The sequence below is a fragment of the Struthio camelus genome, chromosome Z (assembly GCF_040807025.1).
Source record: "Struthio camelus isolate bStrCam1 chromosome Z, bStrCam1.hap1, whole genome shotgun sequence".
NCBI lineage: Eukaryota > Metazoa > Chordata > Aves > Struthioniformes > Struthionidae > Struthio > Struthio camelus.
Genome location: NC_090982.1, coordinates 2,020,116 through 2,047,987, shown reverse-complemented (window position 1 = coordinate 2,047,987; position 27,872 = coordinate 2,020,116). Strand labels below are relative to the sequence as shown.

Genomic DNA, 27,872 nt, shown 5'->3' with positions numbered 1-27,872 from the left:
GAGTTCGTACTAAGGCTCGGCTTTTCTTATTTCTTCCCCCCTCCACGCACAAAAGAGGCTGGAGAGAAGATCCCGCTGCCATGGCGCTGCCCGCCCTAGGGCAGCCACTGCTCGGCAGCCGGGGACAAAAATAAATCAAGTGTAGACAGATATCCAAGTTCAGCCGCGAGGGCCGAGGGTGGCGGCGGGTGCCTGAGGAACTACTCGATCTCGGGCATACAGCGATCTTCCCGAACGACTGAGGTGGGCTGTAACGGGGAAGGAGATTAAAAGCCACCAGTTTCTCTCGTCAATAATTTGATTTAATTTATTTAAAATTTTCCGTGCGAAAGGGACCTTCGGCGGTACGGAAGGCCTCTGTGTGTGGGTGTAAGAGTGTATATGTGTGCAAGCATCTGCGTGTCCCGTGCACGTTTGTGTGCATGTGCGCCAAAAAAACCTCCCCAAAACAAACAAAAAACAACCCCCTCCCGAAACCAAACCAAACCAAACCAAAACGGTTTTGAAAAAAAAAAGCACAGGGAAGATATTTAACCTGGCTTGCGGGCACGGTCCTTCGCACAGCCCGATTGTACGGGTAATGCCTCGGGGCTTAAATTTTTTTGAAAGGAAAACGCTATTACTTTTTTGTCGATTTACTCTGTCGAAAAATAAACTTCGTAGCGATCTCGACTTCGCGAATTCGCTCGCCTCGTTTTTATCCGCGCCTTTGAGGCCTAGGGGACTGGGCCCGTCGGTCTGCGAACAGCTACGAGCACTGCTGCTCGGATTTCGGCTGGAGACCACCGCGCAAGCGAGAGGTGCAAGGGGAGTCTGGGTGAGCCTCCTCTGGGGCAGGAAAAACAAAAACAAAAACAAAAACAACCCCCCCCTCTAACACGTGCATTTAACCGTTTGCTCGCATCCTGTTCCGCCGAGCAAGCGGGCTTGCTTCGGTGCGGTCTGATTTAAACGCTTTTCTCAAGCGAGGAGGTGAAATGAAGAGCAGGGATATCTAGTCCGGGGCCATTTGGGATACTTCTGTTCTCCCCCGGCTAGGGGCAAGCAAAGCCTGGTTTCGCCCCCGGACGCGCGCAGCCGCTCACGCCGTGCAGGAAGGGAGCGGGGGGCACAGCGACTGCCCGAGGCGTGAACCAGGGTGTCTCTTGCCCACTCAGAGAAGGGGAAGTTGGTTCAGCAGAAAACTTGGCCATAGACTTTCCCTGCCTGGTGGCAGTAAAACCAGGGCTGCCTCTGCCTTCGCCTCGCCGACCGCTGCTCTACGAAGAGCTAAAGTAATACTTAAGAGGCAGTTGGTTGTGAACAAACTTTGATTCCTTCTACAGCAGATGTCAGAGTTTTCTTGGGTTTTGGCTGCGTCTGGGGACATCTTGTGATGTTTTAGAGAACAGGACATGATCTCACATGGCGAGAAGCTCTTTAGTTTCTTAATCATTTCACGGTTCCTTCAGAGGCTTTTTTCCACCTAAAACGTTTAGTTTCAGCTCAGTGATCAGCTGCAAAAGCTCGGCGGGGAGCGGAAGAGTTGAATTATTCCAACCTGCGAGGAGCCCCGAAAAGAAAAGAAAAGAAAAGAAAGTAAAGAAAAGAAAAGAGAAAAGAAAAAAGAAAAGAAAAGAAAGAAGAAAAGAGAAAAGAAAAGGAAAAGAGAAAAGAGAAAAGAAAAGAAAAAAAGGAAAGAGAAAAGAAAAGCCAACAACAACAACACAAAGTGGAAACTTTTTTCCCTGTCCGTTTTACCAAGTCCTGAAAAATCAGAATGGAATTAGAGAAAACCTACGCGACTCCCAGGACTGGCCGAACAGGTAGGACTCGGGCACAGGGGAACTGCGAGCGGCTGTGAAGAAGCCCGGTGGCTCCCCTGCGCGCAGAGGGGTCGGCGTTACCCTCTGCGGTGCCGTGCCCACGGCTGCGCCCGCGTTTGCGGGTCTCCCGGGCCCGTGGGCGTGCTCAGCCCCACGCTGTCCGCGCGGTGGCGGCGCACGGCTTGGCCCGCGGCCCGTGTCACGCGTGAGCCGTGGCGCGGCGCAGGGCCCGTCCGATGCGGCGGGGCAGGCTGTGATGTGAGACGGGAGCTTCTGGGAGGGGGGGCACCAAAGTTTCGGCGGAAAACGAATGGTCCCTTTCTGAGCGCCGAGGTGTGTGCGTGCCCTGGCGGGCTGCGGTGTTTGCTCGGCGACATGCCTTTTGCACCTTCAAAGGGTGATTATCGAGAGCAACTGTTTCCCATGAAAAGTCAACACTGAACGCGCGGCTTTGGCAGCCCTCGGTGGCGGCATGTGTGGAGAGGTCCGCCGGTCATTTGGAAATGATTTGCATTTTGCGCGGAGTTTCGAGAGTGCCTGTCCTCAGCCCGGCACGGGCTGCGGCACAGGACGGCCCGGGTCTCGCACTCCTCGGCAGGAGCGGGGCTTTGGCGCCGCAGGACATCAGCTGGAGGGGGCTGGGGTGAGCCCGGCAGCCACGGCCGCCCCCGGACTCGTCTTGTCCGAGGTGGCTGGGGAGACCCTGTATGTGTGCAGACGTGCCCTGACGAGCTGTGTAAAAAGAATGTAATTTCGAAGCGATCGATGGGACCTTTTATTAGTTAAATCGCCTGAATAATCGTTTAATCGATAAAGCATTTCATTGCTTCTAGCTGCAGGCCCTAGGTGGTGCGGGGAAGACCGAGGCACAGGAGGGAGGAGGCGGGCCGAAGTAGGGGGGCCATGCTAGGCTCGGCCGCCCGGGTCTCCCCTCTCGCTGCATGCTTCCCTTGCCCAAGCTTTGCCCAGCTCTGTCTGGGGGCTTGCAGCCAGCCCAGGGAAGGGGGGCTGCCAAGGCCTCTCCGTGCTGACTTAGGAGACCTCTGCGCGCTCCCGCAGGGCGCAGGCAGGCCGGGAGGCGGGAGGGCTGGGGGGGGGAGATGGGGGGCGGGGGGTGCATGGGGGCCTGAAGGCCGCAGGAGCTCCTCGATCCTGCGGATGCAGACGTGGCTGCAACATCTCTGCAGAGGTGGCTGAGCTGGCGGAGGGGGGCTTTCAGCCTTCTCCCCCCTCCACCTCCGGACTGCAGTAGAGGAGGAGGAGGAAGGGAAGGGTGCCGGGCCGCGCCCCAGCTCATGCCCAGCCCACAGTCTGCCAGAGCTCCTTTCCTGTCCCTGCATCCACAGGCCACCCCTCCGCCCCCCCATCCCCAGCCGAAGCCCAGATGTGTGACCCCAGTCGCCCCCAGCGCTTTGGAGCCGAGGATGGATCTGGGCAATGCTAAAAGAGCTATTTCTCGGTACAGCACCCGCTTGGGAGGCGATTTGTGCCACTGCAACTTCCCACAAGGCACCCGTGGGCTCCGTGTCTACGGCAAGGCTGCCGGTGTTTGGTGGCGGCCCATTTGCAGCCGGCCCCACGTTTTCCCTCCGCTCGTTGGCGCACGGAGAAACGTACAAGTGCTAAACAGATAAAAGCCCCTCGCTATCCCTTGGCTTTAGCCTGGGCCATAGCGGACCTGCTCCCAGTTTCTTCCCTTGTATCGTTTCAGATCAATGTAGCAGGTGTGTGCCCGGTTTTTCTCGCCGGTTGCCTGAATCCGTTCTGGAGTAGCCCACCCCCAGATTTGACCTCTGCAGCTTCCTTTCGTGAGGAAAAAGCTGGAAAGGCTCAGATATGATTTTTTTTTTCATAACGTGCGTTGACACAAGACTCTGGCAAGGCGTTTCCCGTCTCCCCCCCTCCCTTTTTTTTTCCTAGTCTTGGGCATATAGATCTGCGTGTCTGCGAGATTACACTGTATGCCGAACAACGGCAGAAGCCAGAGTTTCCCCGTTATTCTTCACCTGCTACTTCCCACTACGAAGTGCCCTGGTCCGGTGTCCTCAGGGAAATACCCTCCCTCCTAAGAAGGCAGACATCGGCTAGCTCGCCCAAGCTCCCCGAGGCCGCGCCGTTTAGGGGTCCTCTGCCTGCTCCTGGCCGTTTTGCTTTCACCCTCGGGGAAGTTTTGATTTCAACGAAAATTTCCCCCACGGTCAGCCGCCCTGCCCGATTGCCAGCGATTACAGCTGGCGGCGGTGCCTTGGCGCGGCGGGCGTCCCCTCCACCCCGTGCAAGGGTAGAAAGACAGCGGGGGGGCCCTTCGGCCCGACAACCCCCCCCCCCCGTTGCCGCGGAGCGGAGGCATGGACCTGACCCCCTCGCTTGAGCCGTACAGCCCCCTTGGGCCCCCCTCGGACCACAAACGCCTCGGGCAGCGGCAAGTCCAAGAATCAGCGGGTGTTTGTTCCCTAGGTTTCAAGCCTAGCCTCAGTAGACCTCAAAGTGGTGCAAGCTGCTGGCATAGAAGGATGGAGCGGGGACGGAAGCGGGGGGTGACCTGCAACCTAGTCTGTCAACTTTATGGCCAGGGAATTCAGAGGAGCTGTTGGACACCCCCCCCCCCCCCCGTGATCGCGCTAGCGCGAAGCAGGCTGCGTGACCCTGTTGCTTTCAGTGCAAAAGAAATACATTAAAAAAAAAACAAAACAAAATAGCCCCCCTCAGTCTTAGCCCCAGAGGCCTTAGATTGCATAGCGTGCATCTGGCTCAGGCTTTCTCCTAATTCCCTACTCGTCTTCCGCAGGTCTTTGCCCCCCGCCCCCCGGCCCGTGGTGCCTGCATTGTTATTTGCAGCAGTGTGCCGGTGAGAGCACCCTGCGGGCGCTGCAGGCCCCGGGGCAGAGCATCTCGCTGGGCGACGGCGGCTGCACGCTCCTCCGCGGCCCCCGGCGCAGCGGCAGGGCCACGGGCGGGTCCGGCGGACAGCAGGGGCTGGAGAAACCTGCTGGCGGCGGGCAAAACTCCCTCTGCTGTCTAATGCACACGGCTGCAGCTGGCCGAGCGCGGAGCGAGGTTTGGCTCGGGGAGTCAGGGGAGCCGGGCGCCGCGGCGGGATCGGGCAGTCCCCGGCCTCCGCCGAAGGGAGTACTCCGGGCCAGCGGCGTGGGAGAGGAGGCCTGGGGCCGGCCGGGCAGCGGCAGTACCAGCAGGAGCCGGAGATCGGCAACAGGGGTGGGCGGGCTAGCACGGGAGGCCAGTGCAGGCCAGGGCAGCAGGTGCCAGTTGCCTTCCTCCCGTGAGGAATTTGGCTGCGACTCTTTAGCTGGGTCTGCCCTGCACACGCCTGCCCTGTTCACCCGCTGGCCGAGCTGGAGCCTGCAATATACTGTCCTGGTAAGCAGCAGATCGCCTGCCAGCCCCTAAAAAACTCAGGCCGCCGGGCTGCCTTCCCCAGGGCGCAGTTCCCATCGCCTCCCGGAGATCTGGCTACCGGCGAGGAGGACGGAAGACGTCCGGGGTAATATCAAGCGCCGGGCTGTCTGCAGGGCTGGGAGAGGGGCAGTTGCCCAGCTCCCGAACACCACTGGCTACCCCGAGTGGGAGGCGAGGAGCGGCAGCACGGCCTCGAACTCGGCTCGAGGAACGTGTCTGTCTTTTGGGGCTCTCCGAGCCCCTGGCCTTGGGCGCCTGCCCCTTTCGGCTGGGATCCCTCCTGCTGAGGGTCGCGGCTCAGGCCGGAGCCGCCGGGAAAAGGTTTTCCTCTTCGGGAGGCCGGAGCGAATCTCTCCTTTTGTCCCGTTGCCACCTGCAGCCCCCGCCCTTCCAGAGCAGCCCTCGTTCCGCGCAAAAATACGCCTCTGTCCTCGCTGCGGGACCCGCCGCCGCGTGTCCTCGTGCCTTGCCCACCAGCGGCAACTCGCGCGGGGAGCGCCTCTGGCCGCCCACGGGCGTGGGAGCGGTGGCGCGGCTGCGCGCGGAGGTGCGCCCGCCGGGGCTCGGTGGCGGAGCGGAGCGGAGCGGGGCCCCCGCGCAGGCGGGCCGCCCCCACCCACCCCGCCCCCGCGGCCGCCGAGCCCCCCCGCCCGCGCACGGCGGCGCGTCCCGCCCCGGCCCCTCAAGGAAGGCAGGCTCCGCCCTCCCACCTCCATTGGCTGAGAGCTGGCTAATGGCCTCGGGCCCCGCCCCGCAGCCAATACGGGGCGCCGGCAACTTTACTTTTGCGATTGGCCCCGAGGCGGGTGAGTGACGGCCGGGCGGTGGGAGCCCCCCCGCCGCGGCCCCGCCGCCGCCGCTGTCCACACGCGCCGGTCCTGAAAGCGCGTCCCGGGCGCGCCTTGCTCCGCGATGGGAGCGCCGTAGCCGCAGGGCGCGGGCAGCTCCGGCCGGGAGCAGAGCGGGGAGCCACGCCGCGGCCCCGCGCCCAGCGGCTCCCGGAGCAGCAGGTGTGGAGTCCCCCTCCTCCCCTCCTCCCCCGGCCCCGGCGCCATCCCACCCTTCTTCTCCCCCTTCCTGCACCCTCCCTCCGCCCGCCACAGCACCCCGCAGCCCCGCCGTGGACAGGCAGCGCGCCCAGGGCCCGCCGCCCGAGCCAGCCCCTTGGAAGCACGGCCGAGGGTGCGGGGCGTGGGGAGGAAGGGCGGGCACGGGGGAGCACCCTGCCTGTCCGTCGCCCGGCTCGAGCAGCTGCCGCCGCCGTAGAGAGAGAGGAAGCGGGAGGCGATGGGCGCGCTGCACTTGCGCCCAAAGTTGGACAGAACCAGCTAGCCGGCGGCGCTCGTGGCGCGCTCGCCCCTCGCCCCCGCTGGGCTGCGAGGCTAGGAGAGCCCCGCCAGAACCCCCTCCTTGCTCCCGCCTCCCCCCTCTGCACACACCTTCCTCCCCCCCATACACCCACCCACCGCCTCTTCCCTCGGCCGCCCTGCCCGGCTCGCCAAGTTCCTTCCAACTTCTGCAGCGCAGAGAGCCCGGGGCGGGGGGGTGGCACACGGGAACAGCGCCGAGCTCCCTCCGGGACTGAGAAGTGCAAACGAGGTGCCTTTCACCCTCTCTTCCGCCGACCCTTTTCTCTCCCGGACACCGACGCAAACCGAGCCAGCCGGGGCTGCCCGGGCCGCTTCCGCCTCTAGCACAAAGAGCCGTCGGGGCGCGTTGTCTCCTCAAGTCGGGACGAACCGCGGGTGCCGCTTCCCTCCGGATTGCACCGTGCCGAGCTGCCTGCTCCTCCTTGCCCGCGCACTCGCGGGCCGCCGGCTGAGGAACGCGTCGGAGCCGGGAGGCGGGTGTCTAGGAGGTCTGCGCTGACACAGCTCCATGGCGGTCTGACACCAGCTCCTGAGAGGGGGGGAGGGAAAGAGCCGCCCGAAGGGAGCGAAGAGAAGCCCGGCAGGCGGCGAGCCGGCCTGCGGAGACGTGCGGAAGACGGCGGCGGTACCTTGCCTTCTACCTTGCGGAATAGCTGGACATTGCAAGTTGCGAACGAGGATCTGCGCTTGGTCAACGGTGTCGGATACCTCCATCCCAAGTTTGGAGGCGTTTGGTATTTTTGTTTTTTTGCTCAGTTTTATTTTGTTTCTTCGGGCCCCCTCCCCTAAACCCCGAAACCCGAGCGCTGCCGACGAATCGAGAACCGCTCTGCCAAGCTGCCCGCTCCGGCTCCGGACCGCTCCGATGGAAATACACTGTAAGCACGACCCGTTTGCAGCAATGCATAGTAAGTAGGCTGCTAGTTCAACTTCTCTGACACGGTAGGGCCAAGCCTGGCCGAGCGCGTTTGCGAACGGGAGCCGCCGGGCCGCGTCTCTACTCGCCGGGCGCTCCGAGGGCGCGGGGCCGACAGCGCTCAGCGAGCGGCGGCTCCGATCGCCGCTCCTGCCGCTCCTGCCGCTCCTGCCGCCTCGCACTGTGGCAGCCCCGCTTCGGCAGCCAGGCCGAGGCGACGGGCGCCTGTCCAGGCGCAAACGAAATCCCCAGCTGCAGCGGGGCTCGAGGCTCCATGCGTGTTTGGGCAGTTGTCTCCTACTCCGGCATCCCTTTCTTTCCGGCGCTGAAAGTCGATGGACCCTTAGGACTCTTTCCCCCTTTCTGGCCTGCCAGTCTTTCTTTTCTTTTTTTTTTTTTAAGGTATTTTTGTTAGGGAAACAGAAAACAGGCTAAGGAATGCTACAGGCGGAGTTTTTTTTTTTTTTTTTGCTGAGAACTCCTGTCTCCGTAGAGGAATGAACCTATTAAAAAAAAAAATACACACACATATGTGTGTGAGTATATGTGTGTGTGTACAAACACACACACACATACGTACATACATATTTACATATATATATTTATATATACGTATACTATATATATCTTTCCAAATCAAATTTCTGGGGAAAAAAAGCCTCTCTGTATTTCTGACGAATAGAAAAGTTTGCTATGCCATACTCTCATTATATTCGAACATTTTGATATACGTTAATTAAAACCAAAAAAGCAAACAAATAAATAGCCGTCGGGCACGAAAAGGGGCTTGAGGAGAGATGTCGTTAACCGTCTAAAGAAGGGCAAAATAATTCCTTTGCAGCCTTTGCATCAGAAAGTGCGGGAGAAACCAAACGGATAGCAGAACTGGTTAAGTTAACAGATCTTGTGGAATGGGCTTGGCAGAGATTTGTTGTGCTTGAGAGGTCGGGGGAAGACTTATCCATTAGCACAGTGTTATGTGAAATGACATCTTCTCTCACGGTGAGTTAAACGCTGCATTATGGCGAGAGATTGCGAGGAAATTTAAGGTAGAACTAATCTCATTTCCTGGTGCACCGCAGCCCTTTTAGCTAAAACAGATTTGTTTGCAAAATAAACCATCCAGCGCTAAGGCTAAAAAATCTCTCTCTCCGTCTCTCTCCTTCCCGCTCTCCTTCTTTCTTTCTATTTATCTATTTATTTCTTTCTCCCTGTGTTCGTCATATATTTTTGGAAGGTATATAGAGTCGGTCAATGCAAATGGGATGGTAGAGGGTTATTCGCGTCTGCTGCGTGTAAGATACACGTTCACTTCTATGGAAAAAAAAGCATTTTAGAACTGCGATTGTTTCTCCCTCTTAGTTAAATCAAATCAAATAATTTTTAAAAGGAGAACTTTGAGGGTGGAAAAAAAAATCTATCTCAGATATTGAGGGAAAAACGCACAAGCCCCGTCTCTAAAGGGTACCATTATCAAATGAGTGCATTTTGGGGAGATGTGAGCCAAGCAGATCGTGGTGCTTTCAAATCTGGTGTTCAAGGAGGCTGGTTTTCCTAATTTAACTAGACATCAGACGTGGGAGAAACCACTAAGGGTTTGAGAGACTCCCTCCATTAACCAAAGTCATGGAAAATCGATATCTTCTGCAGGAATTTCTAGGGAAAAAAAAAGGCAAGAAAAAAATCACTGCTAGAGCTCTGATCCCCCAGCTGTTCCTGAAAATACTTCAATACCAATCACTGCCAAACGATCTCCGGACCCACTGCTCCCCACCAGGAGAGAGAGAGAGGAAAAAAAATGTAATGCCCTAAAAGCGGAGACTGGGACCCGGGCTAACCACATAGGTTCCACTTGGCCGAGGGGAGCGGAGCTCCCTGGCTGTGCTCCCGTAGGGATCCTGTGCTCCTGTATTTCTGCCTGGCGAAGATGGCAGGACTCTGCCCGGGCGCCAGCGTTTAGACAAGATGGGGACTCAGGAGGAGGCAGGGCGCGGGAGCTCAGCTCCTGCTCCGGTCGTGGCAGGCCCCCATCGTTTATCCATCCTCCTCAGAACGAGTTCGGGAACAGCGGACCCAGCCACGGGCTCGTTTCATCGCCTTGTCGTTTTGTTGGCAGGGAAGCCAGAGCCTTACAGGTGGGAATAACCACGAATATTCACGCCCGCCCGTCTGTCTGTTCCCCGTCCCGTGCCTCGGGTGCCCGGGGCCAGTCCCCTGCGCTCCTCGTCGGCGAGCTGAGACGGGCAGGCGGGCTGGAGACGGCCTGGAGGGCGCCGCGCCTCTCTGCGGCGGTGCTCGCGGCGAGCGTGAGCTCTCTCCTTCCCTCAGTTCCGAGGCCCCTTCCCTCCTCCGCTCCCTGCCCAGCGGCCTCTCTCGTCACTTCTTTTGCAAAAGTTCCTCTTCTGGCAACTTTTTGTCGGGCACCGCGACGGAGACGCCTTACGGGGTACCACTGTGTCCTGTCTCCCCCGCGGGCTCCTCCTTGTCCTCTCTGCTGAAAAGAGCCCCCCGAGTTTCATCTCCCATCCCCGCTTCCTATTGGACGCTGATATTTTGGAAGGCCAGTGTCCAGAAGTCTGGGACCGGGCAAGAGGGAAACTCGAAGCAAAAATGAGCGGAGCAGGTGCAGGCAGAAATAGAGTAGGGCCGAAAGAGAGGAGAAACGAAGTAGCGCACCGGCTGCCGTGGCTCAGGGAGGGCATGCCGGTGGGGGCCGAGCGCCTAGAGCAGGGGCTGGCGCTGTGGGCTGCTCCGGGCGGCCCATGGCCTTGTGAAGCAGGCGGGGGAGGAGGGAGAAGTCGGCTTTTCCCCGCAGAAACTCACCGCACCCCACCACATCCCCCACCTCCCCCTGGGGCCCGGGGTAGAAGGACGAGCGCGGACGGCGGCTCCCTTCGCGCAGAATCCAGGAGAGGTACAGCCCCAAGAGAAGAGCTTGTGGGCATTGCTGCCCACGGCGGTACCCGGGGTGCAGGTGCACACGGGCAGCGGAGCTGGAATTGCGGCTCTCGGCGCACACGCACGGTCCGCACCTGTTTGCGCCTCTGTATGTGCTTTCCTGGACATGCACGCCGCCCCACACCCTGCCTGGTGCGCCCCCCCCCATTTAGAGCCCTCTAAGTTCCCCTCCGCTCTGAGTCCGTCTTGGCACCGGGGCTGGCAGATGGGCTGCCCGACAGCAGGGCGACCCGGCCGGTAAGCGCCCCCCACAGAGGGTCCGTCCCGCCGTGCGCCCGATGCCGCACCTTTCCCACGCGCCGGCGCGGGGGCAGCCATGTCTCCGCTCGCCGGACTGGCGAGGACGGCGGACACGGCACCGCCTCCCCGCAAACTACTCCTCGGGCAGTGCGGGACGACCGGCTGCCTCGACTCCCCTCGCGGCCCGCGGGGGCCAGGGGAGAGCTAACTCCAGGCGCTACTAAAAAGGGGGGAGGTCTTGAACTCGGGTGCGGAGCTCGGCGGACAGGCCTGCCCGCACTCCCCCGCAGCCGGCCACCGCGGCACCGTCGGGCGTCCCCCAGCCGGAGGGGCGGCGGCAGCGCCTCAACCTCCGCGCCGGCCGGTGCGCGGCGGGGCCAGGGGCTCCTCGCTCCTGGAAGGGGAGCCGCAGCCGGGCGGCCCGGGAGCCTTTGTTTCCTTCTCCGGCTGCGCTCGGGAGCGATATAGCCTTTTCAGACCTCGCTTGGGCCGGGGTATCGGATCAGGAGCAGAGAATCAACCCTTTCGTCCAAGAGAATGTATTTCATTTTTCTTTTTCTTTTTCTTTTTCTCTCCTTTTTCCCCTTCCTTCCTCACCTCTTTTCTTCCTTCCTCACTTCTTTCTTTCTATCCTTCATTTTCTTCCTTCCTTCCTGGTTTCCACCTTCCTTTTCCCTTCTCTTACTCTGAAAAAAAAAAAGGCGTACAGAATGTTGTCATTCATATTAAACGCTCTGTTCATGATTTAATATAATTAAAGCTGCTAAAGGGTGAAAAGGCCGAGGTCTTGTTCACTCTACCTTTGTGGCATTGGTCCTATGTTTTTAGTATTAATCACTCGCAGAGTTTTCTTCCCTCTCTGGCCTTAAAATCATTTCAGCATGCGGAGCAGCACTGTGTTTTACTTTTGCATCACTAGGTGCAGCCGCCAGCTACGCTTGGTGTGCTCAGAACAAACTTGTGTTTGCAGGACAGATGCCTTGAAACCGATGCCTTGCTGTTGGGAAAGATCTGCTCCTAAAACTAACAAAGGTCTTGAACTTGCAGGCCTTAACTGGCTTTAGCAATCAGCTATTTAATGTGGATTCATTATGGGTCCTGACAGTTTTAGAAGGTGTTTACAAAGTTTAACAGCACTTTATCGAGGCTGAAATGACCACATTTAAATAAAAGTAGCTGTACATAATCTTTTCTTAACATTGAGGCATTTAACTTGCCAGCTTATTCTGTACGGTTTAAGTCCTGTGTAAATAGATAAATTTTCCTTATTATTTTTGTTTCAGTGTTGTTGTCTGTGCTGCCTGCCCCTATTGCTTGTTTTCAATTTCTCTGCTCCTCTGCAATCTAAGTAGTTTGGATGATTAACAACATGATGTTTAATTATATTTTCTCACTTGTTACACGGGATTATTACATGTCCATTGGTTTTACACAGTTTCACTACTATTCATCTAACTGGGTCCTGCTTCCCACCAGATATATGATTCACCTTGCTAAAGGTGAACAGTGCAAATCTGCTAGAAAAGGAATAATATATTGGGCTTGGCTGAGTGTTCACATTTCATTTGTGGGATCATAATATCTGCCAATACTGCTGTAAATTGTAAGAGCAGAAATCATTCTCTGCTTTTTGCTCTTGATTAAATTAGGTCTTTTGGGGGAAAAAACAAGAACAAATGCTTGTTTAAATCAGGTAACCTTTTTTTCTGCTTAGATATGAATAGATTAACACAGAGTGATCACCTAGCTTTATTTTTCTTTGGCTTTCTAGTCAGAGCTGATGGTAAGCCTCTTCCCCACTAGGCAGTCACCAGGCCTAATCAGGAAGTCCTTACTCAGGCAAAATTGGTCATTGGATTTGAAAGAAACATGACCCTTGCCTGGCAGATCTGGACATAAATGTATGGTTTCAAATGGTCCTTTTTCAAGCAAGGGGCTCAATTTGCCTTCAGGCAGGAGGCTCTTCTTCAGTGAGTAGCATTGCAGCAGTACGAAATTACAGTCAGACGAAAGCACAGCCCCGATTCCCTCCATTTTTGTGATTTCAGCAGTTCATGGTAACAAATAACTACAGAGTAATCAGAATCTTGGAGGATTGAGCCCCGACACTGGAGAATATTGTGACTAAATAGGATTGCTATGGAGAAATGTCATCCAACTATCACAAAGTTGTTTTTCTCTACCCTTTTCCCCCTGCCCCTATGTGTTTCAGGACATGGAGGAGTGAATCAGTTAGGGGGTGTTTTTGTGAATGGTCGCCCCCTTCCAGATGTTGTTCGCCAAAGGATCGTGGAACTTGCTCACCAAGGGGTCAGGCCTTGTGACATCTCCAGGCAGCTGCGGGTCAGCCATGGCTGTGTCAGCAAAATACTTGGCAGGTAAGGGGACAACAACAAATCTTTCTATGTCTATTACAAAAAAAAAATCAATGCCTTTCCCTTACTCACAGGCTGTAAAACAGGGACAAATCAAACAGAAAATAATAAAAATCTCAGGAAATCAGTCTAGCCATGATACAGTGTTCCTTGCCATTGATTTCCTCGTGATTTTGTATGCATGATACAAGAAAAAAGTGCAACTATTTGAACGTTTATTTCACCCCTTTCACAGTTTCTTGCAGGTAACTCCAAAGCAAAGTACAAAATGCCACATGTAGTGCATTTGTTATATAAGTGGTATATATTCTGCACCTGTCTGTTCTGAACACATAGAGAAATCTGTGCCTCATCTGTGCCAGTAAAACGAAAAAAAAAGATGTTACGAACCATTTATTGAAGGTTACTCCTTATGCTTTCTGAAGAACACCTTCTTTTAGCATATTATATTGTTAGGTATTTCATGAGTATTGTTGTGCGTTCGTTTATGCTGGCTATTTTGAAATTTATCATGTTGTTTTATTTGATTTTTTTTTTTTTTACTCTTATGATGGAATATGCGCTTAGTTAAAACCTGGAATGCCCTAATCAGTTATTACCTACCGTAAATTTGGCTATTTTGAAAGTAGTTATTTGTTGGGAAAGGAGCTGCTCAAAACAGTAGAGCAAAAGCAAATTAAACTTAGAATTCTAGACACTTCCTGATTTCTTTTTAAACTTTGAATTAGATTCAGGCAAAAAATATCATCTTTACTTCTTTGTGTCATGTGGACAAAAGTGAACATCATTTGTTTTAATTACTGTATTAAAATGCTTTGGACTTCAGGTCCATGCTTCAGCATACCATATAAAGGAACATTTTTTTTTTTAATAATATTTTTTACTGATAGTTTGGAAAAGCTTATTCCTCAAATATTTACCAAACTTCAACAGTTCAATTCATTTTTAACCTATTTTTTTAATCAGTCGTAGCATAGCATGGTTGTAAAGGCTATTAGAGCAGATACTCGTGCAGTAGCGTGCATGGGATCTTTCCTGGGTTAGCAGCGTTTGTGATCTTCCAGCGGCAAGTTACATGTTCAGAATGAAACTCACTTGGCAAAGTCACAGGCCCTTTTCATAGACCTTGGCATTCTTCTCCCTGCGGCCCACAAACCCTGTTGTCTCTGACCATCTAAACTGGCAAACACCTCTCTGCAGTTCTGAAGAGTGTGCTTTTAGAAAGCCGCCTGAATAAGTGTTCGGGTTACGCAGGGTATCCCAGCTTTTTCTCTTACGCATTAGCTGTACGGAGATGCAGCCTGTGGAAGTTATGAGCAGTCTTTCTGATTTTACCTTGGCGTAGGTTTAAGAACACCGAAGTCTTTACTCTTTCTGAGAGAAAAACTTTCCATATGTTTTGTTTGAGACCTGCCTGCCCATCACAGGCTATATCACTCTATTGTATCTTTGTGTCTGCTCTCAGTACAGGGTCCTAATCCCCAAAGTGACCGGTAATAATTCTATCTGTGACACCCTCCACTGCAGTAGACTTACCAACAATTCCTATCAGGACCAACGTAAAGCTAGGAAACAAGCAATTTACTTACCTCACAGTGAAATGTGGGTTTTACTTTTCCTAGTTTGAATAGATTTATCATTAGATATATTTGCATTATGGAGCTAAAAGGGAAGCTCCGGATCGTTGTCATTTAAATTGCCAACAATAAATAAGAATTTCATAGCTCATTATTTTCATAACTAGTAATTATAGTGGGTAAAATGTCACCATAAGTGGAGCTGTGCATGCATATGTGTGTGTATGTTTGAAAAACAAAACCAGGAATTGCTAAGAAGAATCTTTACATTTGAAATTTTATGATTCCAGTTTTTTGATCTACTAGTCTTTAACACAGGCTTAAAAGCAACTAAGTGATGATCCATTGCAAGCTGTATCTGCCACGCCAAATGTAGAGAACTGTCTGGTTGCCATCACTGTTTCATAGGAGAGTGCTGCAGGGATGCCTGCTATTCACCTGCATTGGCAGCTTGCTGGGAATAAAAGGCCTGGACCTAATTTTCATAAAATGAATTCTATTGCAGCTGACCTTGTCTTTAAAATGGAGCTGGGAGCCAGAGATTGTAGCTTTCTGTAGCCTGTAGTTACTTTAGGCTACTCCGCAGGTTAACTGTTAGGGTGAATAGGAAAGGGATTGCTGTAGGTTTCACTGGGCATTAACTGTCCCATGTTGCTTACAAGCTCTCCCGACGCCCCAGGGAAAAGGTGCTGCACCCTCCCATTCACTGTGAATATTTCTATTAAAGTGTATAGACTTTTGCTGGGCTCAGATCAGTAAAAGTGCATGGATATGTACCCGATTAGTGGTTAGAAGATTTGGGAATGAAGGTCTTGCTCTCCAGAGTTCACCAAGGGCTTTCATTCCTTGGTTGCACTGATGTTTCATTAAGCTGACACAGCTGAGTGATTTCTGCAAGCTGACACTGGATCCTTAGTGAGCTAGTAGCAAGCAGTGCAATCCTTCTGTGCCTTTGGAGGTCCAGGCCTTTCCCTTGACTGCTTACCAAACCTTGGCAGAGTTAGCCATGAGAAACAGGGTCTTTTTTGTCCAGTCAGTGCTTTCCAAATCTGTTAGTAGCTGATTTTCTTATCCGCTGGCTTATCCTGCATTGACAAGGAAGTGAGCCAAGGGGGCAACACATTGAGTTGCAGAAAGGCAGTGCTGCAAAAAACCCCAACAAAGGACTGCTTGTAACATCTGCTGGTTTTGACTGAAGCTAAGAAAACTACAACTTTTTGTTTCGGTAGCCTTCGTCTATACCCTTCCTCACAGGAGAGAAGCCACCAGCAAAGCTTACGAGACCAGAGAGGCAAGGTTTTAGTAGGTTTGTTGTACAAACTTGCCATCATTTTGTTATGGCCTTAGGAAACATAGCATGGGAGAAGCAAAATTTTACCGCTCTGCCCTGTGGCTCGTTTCTAGGCTGAGTTTGTGGAGAAAAGAAGGGTTAATCCATCTTTGACACTGTCACTTTCTATTAATTGGCTCTATGGAGACAAACAGACACGAGTCCAGACCTGCATCCAAACAGGTACCAATAACATGGTGTCGCTCTCTTTAAAGGAATTTTAGACCCTGCATACAGAGGTCTCTAAGAAAGAATAAAAAACCAGTAACCTGGCAGAAATTTGATGCACGTAGTTGCATGTTATAGTGAGACAGACTTCAGTTTTACAGCTTGTTTGTGCTCTCCTCACACTGGAAAGATCACGGAATTAAAAAATTTTTTTTCGTATACTGTAGATGTCAAGAAATTATGTTAATAAGCAAGCTTATGCTTTTATTTGGGAGTATTTTCTAAGCTCCTTTCTCAAAACATAGAGAGTGAGTAATCAATTGACATGTTTAAGCTGTTAAAAGAGTACGACTAGTCAGGTCTGTCTGGTTTAAATGTTCATGAAGTCAACATGTGCTATATATGGAAAGGACTTGCTGGACTGCAGTGGTTAGGGATGAAGGTACTTGCCTTACTGCAGGTAGGCACAGGGTTTATTTTTCATCTGCTTGTAAAAATTCACAAGATACAAAGAAGTGCATGTCCTTGTGTGCTGCGCTCCCTGAAAGCTCAGCAGAGAGGAGCATGATTTTTTTCTTGTTTTTCTTTCTGGTCCTCAGTGGACATGATATGAATTCTATTTTCAGCAGCATTTTCAAGGCTTTATTTATTAAAAGAGGGGAATCAGCTGAGCTGGGGATCTCAGCACGTGTTGTTGCAGATCTACCAAAAACCGTTGCACTTGCCTGATTACATGAGCAAGAAATCAGGAAGACTTTTAGGTTTCAGTCAGTTTATGGGTCCAATCCTACCACCTTTCCTGGCATGACACCAGTTTGTGTGTATAAAGATCATATGTGTGAGACAAGATTTTGGGGACTGACCAGATAAACCATCCCTAAAATCGACTGTAGCCTTCCAGGACCTAAACAGTTCTCACTCCCTACAAAGTGTGATTGAAACATCTGATATTAAACCACATTTTGAGAAAAAGATATGTTGATATATTTATTTTGAAAGTGCAAATACTATATGTAGCCTTCATTCTGCTATGAAGTGATAATAAGTTGTATATGTAAATGATGGAGAATTTCTTTAGAAACAGTAATTTAGTGCAAAAGAGTCCACTGCGAAAAATGTTTTTTGGTGTGATTTGTTTCTATTATTGCCAGTAGCTCTGATTAATAACACACATTTTCAGTCAATTTTGGATCCCGGCATGCCCTTTAATCTGGCATTATTTCTATTGTCTTGCTATTACAGAAAAATATTTATTCTACCCTGAGGCCCAATTCCAATTACTATAAGTTAATTTATTAGGTGATAAAGCATGACATACGCAGAAAATGTGTATCTGAAAGTGAAGATGTATCTTAGGACTGGTTACCTTGAAACTGTGTTCTCTATAAATCTCAAAGCACGTTCTCTGTCCATTTGTGATAACTAAAGCTTTGTTTTGGATGTTGTCCCAGGTATTACGAAACTGGTAGTATTAAGCCTGGAGTGATTGGAGGATCAAAACCAAAGGTCGCCACACCCAAAGTCGTTGAAAAAATTGCAGAGTACAAACGCCAAAATCCTACCATGTTTGCATGGGAGATCAGGGATAGACTTCTAGCCGAGCGAGTGTGTGACAATGACACCGTGCCCAGCGTCAGCTCAATTAACAGGTAAAAATTTGCACGTTCTTGAGAAAGGAATTTCCTAGGAAGTGGTAACACTGCATCTTCATTTGTTAGAGGAACTAGATGTTTGAGGTCATCTTCAAGAAATGCAGTGAGCTTGTGCTTCCATAATGTGTTTGGGGCTTAGGAGCAGCCACGAGCTCGCCTTAGTGGTAAAAGCATCACAAATTATGAACAGTTCCTAGGAGTGGGTAGAGTAAACTCTCATCCTCTGATTCTTTCCCATTTTTTGCCATTCTCCAGTCTGAGACTTCCAGTCTTTGCTAGCAAAGATCCTGGCTTATTTGATCTGAATTAGGTCTCAGTTTTGGACTGAGACCTGGACTGGGTAGGGATCCCCTGGGAAGTTCTTTAGCTAGGGGGAAAGCTGAAACTTCAGAAACTGGGGCTACTGGTGATGTAGAAAAAGGCTGCAGTTCAGTTGTCTGGGGAAGGGGCTTGAAAACAGATCTCAGGGTGGCACTTCTGTTTCCTGCCTTTTACTGAATATTACTGAAAGTGACCCAGAATCATGTAGACTGGTGTCTGGTAGGATTTACCATGAATATAACTAGTGGAATTTGGTCAGTAGCTTCCAGCTGCCCCAGTCATCTGTTTGTTAAATGGATACACTTACGTGGCCTTGAATTGCTTTTGTAAAAATGCGAGAGAATCTCATCAGGAGCCTCAACCCTGCATTTGTGAGTTTTGCCCTGACTTTCCTAAGCAGGCCTGGTTCACATAGAAGTCTGCAATTACTTTGGTTTCTTTCAGTGTTCTACCTACTTCCATGTCACTTAAACTGTTTAGGAAGACCAAATTCACTCTCTTGATGGCATGTGTACGAGCCCACATCACAGGCCAAATGATTTCCATTGCTGGTGCTGAGAAATACGCGATGAAACAGTCTGTTAGGCTTTCAGCCTTCCCAGGCTAACAATAAGTGCTAAATACTTGGAAGACTGAGTGCTCGGATAGCCCCTTGCACACCCATGACCCCTGGCAAGCAGCGTGTCTTCCTTTTGTTTCAGGTGTATTCTCTATACAGGACTTCAGTCTCAACAGTCCGGTGAGATGGTTTTCACTTCTGCCATTTCATGCCAGTTCTTTGAATGAAACTATGCAGTCCAGTGTGTGTCTGTGGACATGAAATAAACAGATGTAATATTATTTTATTGTCTATCTCAGCCAGATTTGCATGAATGGAATTGCCACTTGAATAGCAGGAGAGACTTCCACAGTGTTAGCTAAGAATGCTGGCTCTATCTTGCTGGCCTGAATGCAGAGTCATATATTTGCATGGATAAGTGCAAGAATAGGTTAGGTCACTCACAGCTTTTAGTACTGCCTGCAAGTTTGTAACTAGCTTCGAATCCAAGGCGGCAACCAATAACCCCGTGGATGTTGCAATTTAATGTTAGAAATGGTTTGTTTGATAATATAATATGGAAACCAGGAAAACTGAAGAAAATTCTAGTAAGAACTGTCCTCAGATAACTACAGGCCAACTCCATTCCCATCAAAAACAGCTCAAGTCCTGTCATGTGAGAAGTATTGTTGCTGCCACGAGCACTGCTGTGTTTGTGTAGTAGGGCTTCAGGCATCGTCCAAAAACCTCTCAAAAAGGTAGTCACAGCTCTAGGAAGCTGAGAGACTAAATAGGTTCCACTGGCTCTTAGCGATTTTTCATACTCTACCTCTTGCTCTGTTCTTGGATGTTTCCGTGTTTCTGATAACGTCCACACAGTCACTGCCATTGCATCGCAAACCTGTTCTGTGATCTGCAACCAAGTTCTTTGGCCGGAAATCTCATTCTTTCTCACCTTCTTGTGACTGTGGCTAAGATCTTTCCCTTTTCTTAAAGGTGTGAAACCCCTTTCAAAATACACACGATCTTTCTGAGTTAGTTTGTTTACTCAGAGAATTGTTTTCACCAATCTGTGAGTGCATCCTGCAAACCCAAAACAAACTGTTATGACAGTATGCCTGGAATTCACATCGAAACACTAGGCTTTAATTCTAAACTCTCCCTATTCCATGGTGTAGTCTGTGGGATTTATCCTCATATTTAAAGTGAGTATATGTTTCAAAGCTTTATTGATGTGGATATTACATGTTAAGGATGCATACCTTTAATCTCAAGGCACGAAAGACTGGCAGAATTAGAGCACATTGGTCAATGGCAAGAGAGTCGACGGCCTTGGAGGACAGGAGGAGAGGTGAAATTTCATATGTAACATATTTTCTGGCCGCCTAGATGCAGCCTTGGAGGAGAGAAGACAGAATGGTGTGTATGCGCAGAGATGGCTGTATATCCACAAACTTTCAGGCGTGGGTGAAGCTTAATGTTTTATGAGGTGGTTTCTTTTTTTCTTTAGCCCTCAGTGAATACTACTAGAGAGACAAGGCACAGCAGCCAGCAGGATTAGCAGAATACCTTAGCCCAAGCCTAGAGTAGCATGGCAAGGTGCAAAGGGAATGTGCTTTCAGAGGCGTTCTACTCCTGAATGCATAAATCTGCATACAAACAGCAGCGCAGCTGGCATTTTCCAAAACACATTTTCAAGACATGTAAGATGTGTTTCTAGTGGCTTTGACACTTGCAGCAGACCTGGAGGATTTCTGCAGTAAGCAACAGGAAGATATTCAGCAGGTTTCCTGGCCAGATCCCGAAAGGTACAGAGATTCCGACCGTCTCATGCTGTCTATTACAAGCCTTGCAGGCTTTTGAAATATGTGCATGCAAGTGCCTGTTGGGAATCTCTGGGTGTCTGAATGCTCTGAAGTGCCTGCCCCACAGGAGCCTGAATCCTTAGTTCAATCCGACTTAAACTCTATTTGCTGATGTCCTTTCTGCAAAGGTCCTTTGTGTAAATGGGTCTTTATCAGCACTGCAGTGCAACTCAGATATTGCCTCACTCATAGGCTTGAACCCCCATCAGAAGTCATTCAACGGGATTCTTGTAGGTAACACGGCTGCATAATCTGCCTGTGGTACAGACAGTGGGATGGACAGAGCCATAGCGCCGCTATGTTATTGTCTTGCGGTCGTCTTCAGGAGGAGAGTTGTCGTGATTGTTAGAGAGCTGAAGGGCTGGGGCAGCATGCTATAAAGCCGCTATGATAAACTATGTGTAGCACATCCCCATTAAGGAGTATGCATTCTAGCAGACGAATTTGAGCTGCTGCCCCCCTATATGAATAATTGCTATTATTATTCATTAATAACATTAATATTAATAATAGGCCACTCTTTCGCAGCAGGAGCAACTCTGTGTGATTAAGGCTTAATTAATCATTGCAACTAGCTTTCCTCAAATAAGCTAAGAGCTGCCCAGGTGTTTCAAAGCACTCTTGTCCTCCATCCCGCCAGAGATGAAGATATTTATGTGTCAGGAGGCCCCAAATACCCTTCCTTCACTATGACAGGGAGGAAGCCTTATGCAGGGTGCTGTTCCCAACCTTGTCCATACATAGTCCTAGCTCATCTTCAACTGTGTCCTCTCCCCCACTGAAGCTGCTTCCACAACTCCTTCTGACTCCGGAGCTGGCCTGCTGCTTGGCTGCTTCTGCCCATTGTAGAGAAAAAAGAAACTAAGGACTCAGTTACCAAGGAATTTGAAGATGGCTGACTCCTAGCAGTTTCACTTTGGTGCTAACAATCAAATACTGACTTGTTTGCAGACCTGACCCCTTCCGCACCACCAGTACACGCCATAGCAGGATGGGAAGAAGAAGGCTGACAGGGAGTCATTCTGGGATGGGGATAAGATGCTACTTGTTCCTGTACAGGCTTACAATATACCTTTTAAGCAAGTAGTAATTTTTGTATGTGAGTGCATTTACATGCTAGATCCATCCCCACAGTCCCTCTCCTCTCCTCTCCTCTCCTCTCCTCTCCTCTCCTCTCCTCTCCTCTCCTCTCCTCTCCTCTCCTCTCCTCTCCTCTCCTCTCCTCTCCTCTCCTCTCCTCTCCTCACCACTCTGCTGTGCTGTGCTCCACTCCAAAATTTAAGGTAGGCAGAAATGGGAAAAGAGCGTGTTAGATAAACACAGGAGAAATGCTTACCATGTCATTACCACTGCATAAAAAGTGCATAAAGCAGAGATATGTGATTTGAGTAAAGAGCATGTTTCATTCAAAGCATAAACCCATCTTGCTTCCACAGCAGTCTGTGGCAAAACTATTTAATCTCTAGAAGCATTTCAGACCTTATCTTTTCCTTGTTAACTGTACATTGGCAGGTGAACACTTGACAGAACACCTCTGTGGCTATTTTTAACAACCACCCCTCTTCCTATAACACAATACATGCCTTCTCTTTTATTTATCTAGATATTTGCTTTTTTCCTGGTTTACGCCATTATAAATCAAAGAAGAGGCTGTCCCTAGTAAATGATAATGCAGTTACTCAGCTCTTAAGACTAGCATTCAAACCATGTTTTTATTTTAATATCAATTTGTTTAAGAAAAATTTTTTCAGAGGTATCTAAGTTCCTAAGATGTCTGAGTACTATACCCAGGGGTAGTTTAGGGAAAGATTTACGAAGGTATTCAAGCACCTAAAGATGCAGGTAATAACCTAGTGCAATGTCTGGACTTAAAAGCGTACATCTCCCTGGTAATAGGGTTAGGCCTAACAGTGCCCAAATAGCTATAGGTGTTTCTTTCCTCAGCAGTTAAGTCTGAATTCTCAACAGAACTGGAGTATCAAACTCCCCTTAGGAACCCAAGGAACTTAGAGCAATTAGGTATCAAAACGTCACTGAAAACATCGGCTGCAGGCAAAAATATAGGCCTAGGTTTACCTGCCAAAGTTTTGATCTTTCAAAATGAGAAGCAGATGATACACCGAAAGACTTTTTTGTGTTGATCTAGGTATCCTGAACCGAAAAAATAGTGTCTGATGCCATCCGGCAATTGCATGCTTAATAGTAAGTAGTCATTTATTTCTTTTGAACTGCATGCAGGATCATACGGACGAAGGTACAGCAGCCACCCAATCAGCAAGTCCCTGCCTCCAGTCACAGTATAGGTAAGGAAAACTTTTCTTTTTTATATCAAAAAAATAGTATAATAGATTACAAATATTACAAAGAGCTTTTAATCATTCTTATGGACAGATAATTCTGCATAAAACACTTCAGCACACGTGCTAATGCGCCTTCTTTGTCATTCTCCAAGGGCTGAACATAGTAAATGAATTTTATAAATACTGCTAAAAGGTTTTGAATTTTACTGATTATTATGATAAATAGCTTTCACCATGAGACAGAAAATTGAAATCTAAACCAACCCCCCCACACTAATGGGGGTCTATAGAATGTCGGATAATTAAAGTAATAAATCAAGAAAGGGATACTTATTCATAACATTTTCTGCATCATTAGTCAGTAAGTAGTTTTGAATGCATTTTTTTTTCGTCTGTCAGCCATCCCTTCCATAATTCTTTGTGCACTTGCAGTCTTGAGTTAAGAGGCAGAAAAACTTTCCAAACTTTAATTCAGATACAGACCAGCAGTATTCAGCCAAGAGTCAAGTGAGGTGGGGGAGGTGATCTTTGGAAGGGGTGTCCTGCTTAATGAGGCCTCCTCTGCAGTTTACTGAGTTGATGGTCTTCCTCTTTATTGGAGGTATTTGTTCTCTTCAGAAACCATCCTAAGCACCTGTATATGTGTGGTGTGTGATCTGTATAGTTGTGTTCACACAAGCTGTGGGGTGAAGCTGTTCCTCATGTACAGCTTTGAGTACCTCCATCTTCCTTGAAAGGCAGGGTAAAATGGATGCACTGTGGGATGCCAGTTACTTTGTCCCAGGAGCTTTGCTTGTCTGTGTAGGATGCTACATTTAAGTTTGATTCCTTACTGTTGAAGAAATGTCCTGTGCTGAGGGAGGCAGTGGATTACTTAAGGTTACTGGAAAACTGGACTGTGTTCCTAACCGCTACAGAGGAACTGAGAGGACTTATATCCACTTGCGACTATGTTTGCGACTATGTTCTGCCTCTTTTTTGTATGAGTTCAATTCCTTGTTCTGTGAAGACTGCCGAGGGGATGATAAAATATTGCTTATTATCCAAAATGGAAGCAGACTGCAGCTCTCAGTGCTGAGTGCTGAGGGAGCTGGCGGATGTTATCGCTAGGCCACTCTCCATCATCTTAGAAAGGTCCTGGAGATCAGGAGAGGTGCCTGAGGCCTGGAAGAAAGCCAATGTCACTCCAGTCTTCAAAAAGGGCAAGAAGGAGGAGCCAGGAAACTCCAGGCCTGTCAGCCTCCCCTCCCTGCCTGGCAAGGTGATGGAACAGCTCATGCTGGAGGTCCTCACTAAGCATATGGAGGACAAGAGGGTGATGCGGAGTAGGCAGCATGGATTCACCAAAGGGCAATCATGCTTGACCAATCGGATAGCCTTCTCGGATGGAATGACTAGCTGGGTAGATGAGGGCAGAGCAGTGGATGTTGTCTCCTTGGACTTCAGCGAGGCTTTGGCCACTGTCTCCCATCACATCCTCCTCGTAGGTAAACTCAGGGAGTGTGGGTTGGATGAGTGGACGGTGAGATGGATTGAGAACTGGCTGGATGGCCGAGCTCAGAGGGTTGTGGTGAATGGCGCAGAGTCAAGTTGGAGGCCTGTGGCTAGTGGTGTCCCCCAGGGGTCAGTCCTGGGCCCAGTCTTGTTCAATATATTCATCAATGACCTGGAGGAAGGGACAGAGTGCACCCTCGGCAAGTTTGCTGATGCTACTAAACTGGGGGGAGTGGCAGACACACCAGAAGACTGTGCTGCCATGGAGAGGGACCTGGACAGGCTGGAGAGGTGGGCGGAGAGGAACCTCATGAAGTTCAACCAAGGCAAGTGCAGGGTTCTGCACCTAGGGAGGAAGAACCCCAGGCACCAGTACAGGCTGGGGGTTGACCTGCTGGAAAGTAGCTCTGCCGAGAAGGACCTGGAAGTGCTGGTGGACAACAAGTTAAGCATGAGCCAGCAGTGTGCCCTTGTGGCCAGGAAGGCCAATGGTCTCCTGGGGTGCATGAGGCAGAGTGTTGCCAGCAGGTGGAGGGAAGTGATCGTGCCCCTCTCCTCAGCCCTGGTGAGGCCTCACCTGGAGTGCAGTGTCCACTTCTGGGCTCCCCAGTACAAGAGAGACATGGCACTACTGGGGAGAGTCCAGCGGAGGGCTACCAAGATGATTAGAGGGCTGGAGCACCTCTCCTCTGAAGAAAGACTGCAAGAGCTGGGCCTGTTCAGCCTGGAGAAGAGAAGACTGAGAGGCGATCTCATCAACGTGTACAAGTATCTGAAGGGGGAGTGTCAAGAGGATGAGGCCCATCTCTTCTCCGTGGTGCCCAGTGACAGGACAAGAGGCAATGGGCAGAAACTGAACCACAGGAAGTTCCATCTGAACCTGAGAAAAAACTTCTTCACAGTGAGGGTGACAGAGCATTGGACCAGGTTGCCCAGAGAGGTGGTGGAGTCTCCTTCGCTGGAGATATTCAAAAGCCGTCTGGATGTGATCCTGGGCAATATGCTCTAGAGGTCGCTGCTTGAGCAGGGGGGTTGGACTAGATGATCTCCAGAGGTCCCTTCCAACCTAAACCATTCTGTGATTCTGTGATTCTGTGCTCCCCTTTTGGCTATGGGCCACACATCCTGTATGTGTACAGGCTCAGAGCTTCTTGGAAATACGAAACTTCCACAGCATCACATGAATACCATATCTCCAGTGCTGACTAGCATCTCCAAACTTGTATGACCTGTAAATAATGACCTCCTTTGGCTGGATACTGAAGACAGCACCCTTCCTAAGGACTCTGCCAAAGCAAAACAGATTTAATTCTCAATTTGGGGAGCCTCATAGCCTTTCAGCCGTATGCGGGTCCCAGCTGACCTTGCTGAGGTCTCTGTGTAACTCTTGCTGTCCAAAAAGATCTTCATTGAGTAGAGACTTGTGGCTTGGGCCAGCTGAACCCAGGCAACAAGTCAAGCATAGCAAATAGATGCTGCTTCACTCCTACCAGAAGTGTCAGGAGGCTGAAAGCATTCCACATCATCTTGCTTAGAGATCCTATTTGTAAGATCTTATCTCTGCGCATTACTGTGCTGGAAACCCAGCTCCTTCCACTTCATTAATGATTTGAACTGGTAAACAAACAGCATCAGTTGGCCTTAGAAGTGTATCTTCCACAGGTACCTCTGGCACAATGGTGGTTGAAACTTTCCTCCTGCTTCTCACTTGTTTCTTAGTGCTGCCCAGCTGCCTTCTACTTGGTCTGGGATGAGGTGTTTAATACAAAAGGCTCCCTAAGCTCTTCCGTCTCTGATTAGTGATCTCAAGTTGAGCTTTCAAAGGAAAGGCATAGCCTGTCCCATATGCATCAGGGCCTCTTTACACAGCACTAGAATTTTGTACTGCAGGCTCTGATGAGAGCAAAGAGCAATGCATATGTCCACGTCTGTGAGGCACCTTGTAAAAAGTAATGCAGTGATGGGGATGGGAAAGAAATGCTGCACCACTCCTGCCTCCCACAGGCCATAATCTCAAGGTGCAGAGGACAGCTGCCGCTCCTACCACCTCAGAGCCCAGAGAGGTGCAGCATCACTATTTAGCTTGGTAGTGGATAGCTTTCTGAGCCAGATGGGCACATGGTAGCTGACAGAGCCCCAGGCTGTCTTGATCTCACTACAGCAACTGTGCCCATTGACTTTCACATTTTTGTGCACACTGACTGCTTTGCTTTCAATTACAGCCTCCACAGGGTCTGTGACCCAGGTGTCTTCAGTGAGTACCGACTCTGCAGGCTCTTCCTACTCCATCAGTGGGATTCTGGGAATTACGTCCCCTGGCACAGAGAGCAACAAACGCAAGCGAGATGAAGGTAATTGAAGCTGTTTGCTCTTGGAGGAGATGGGGCAACACATGCTGAAATAAAGCTGGGAAGGGCTAAGAAAGGGGTCCTCTGTTCTGATGTGTCATTTGTTCTGGCTTTGTCTGGCCTTTGCAGTCGGTTGTGGGAAGGAGTACATAATTTGCACTTGTGATGTGATAATTCATGTGTAAGCAGACTGGCGTCTTTGCCTGCCTACTAGGATCAAGGTAGATGATGGGTACATGGTGACATGGAAGAGCACTCTTTGCAGCCCTTTCCATCTCCATCAACTGCGTAAAATGAAAGGGAGGTGTCATAATTTTCAGAGAGACAGAAGATTTACAGTAATAGTGTCTGTGATGTTGCATTTTAGTAAGTCCCACTAGCCTCTGGGGGACTTTCATCAGACTGGACTAGAATGAAAACTAGTGGATTTTGTTTTGGTTTGAATATTGCTTACCTTCCTCCAGTTTGTTGCAGGGTTAATAGTTCTGTTTCATTATGTGTCTTGGGGGGCATATTTCTCACGAAAACATTGCTTTGGAAAGAAGGACCTTCAAGATAAGGTAGAAAGGAAAAGAGGAGAAATTCTACTTTGCTGTTTTATAAAAATGCCTTAAATCTAAACCAGAGCTTTATTTTAATGGGATGTAACTACTTACAGAGAGGAGTTGAGACCAAGATCATCTCAGCTGGCAGACTATCCCATTCACCCTGTCTGTTTAAACAGAAGGGATGCAGGAGGGTTAGCTGTGATCCTACTGTCACTTGCGTGCAGCAGTCATTCTGATGGGACTTCACTGACTGACCACTGGCAACGTTTGCGGGCTTGAGGCTTTTGCTCTTTGCTGATTTGCTGTTATCCTGCTCTTCAGAGGAACAAACTGCTGCATTTTGCTTTTATGCTTCTCTGGTCACCTATTCCAGGCTGCTGTGGTGAGGTTCATAGGTGCTCCAAGGGCCGTTGGTGCTTCAGGTATGGAAGCTCTGTCAGCCGCATGCATGCAGGGATACTCTGTGTGTTTCTGTGAAGAGGCAGAGACCTCTACCCTGAGGAAAGAAGTGGATCCAGAGGGAAAAGAGAAAGAATTTGGAGAAGGAACCCCCCCCCCCCCCCCGGACAGACAATTCAGAGATTATCAAGGAAATGAAAAGGGACTGTTTTCCCTGTGTCCTAGCGCTCACTGATTGGCTTTGGAGGAAC

At 50.1% G+C, this 27,872-nt stretch overlaps 1 protein-coding gene across 4 annotated transcripts in view; it reads left to right on the top strand.

The window, feature by feature from the left end:
• Nucleotides 1-921: 921 nt before the first annotated feature.
• PAX5 (paired box 5) overlaps nucleotides 922-27,872 on the top strand; it is a 182,381-nt gene continuing 155,430 nt past the window's right edge. Inside the window, exons 1-5 of one of the 4 annotated variants that reach the window (XM_068927384.1) lie at nucleotides 922-1,805; nucleotides 12,919-13,084; nucleotides 17,608-17,805; nucleotides 22,771-22,835; nucleotides 26,549-26,677. In XM_068927384.1, coding sequence (XP_068783485.1) covers nucleotides 1,760-1,805; nucleotides 12,919-13,084; nucleotides 17,608-17,805; nucleotides 22,771-22,835; nucleotides 26,549-26,677 — 604 coding nt within the window. In that variant the 5' untranslated portion in view covers nucleotides 922-1,759. Of the gene's footprint in view, nucleotides 1,806-6,384; nucleotides 7,501-12,918; nucleotides 13,085-17,607; nucleotides 17,806-22,770; nucleotides 22,836-26,548; nucleotides 26,678-27,872 lie in introns of those variants that run through there. The other 3 variants (XM_068927386.1, XM_068927385.1, XM_068927387.1) reach the window with 3 other exon arrangements.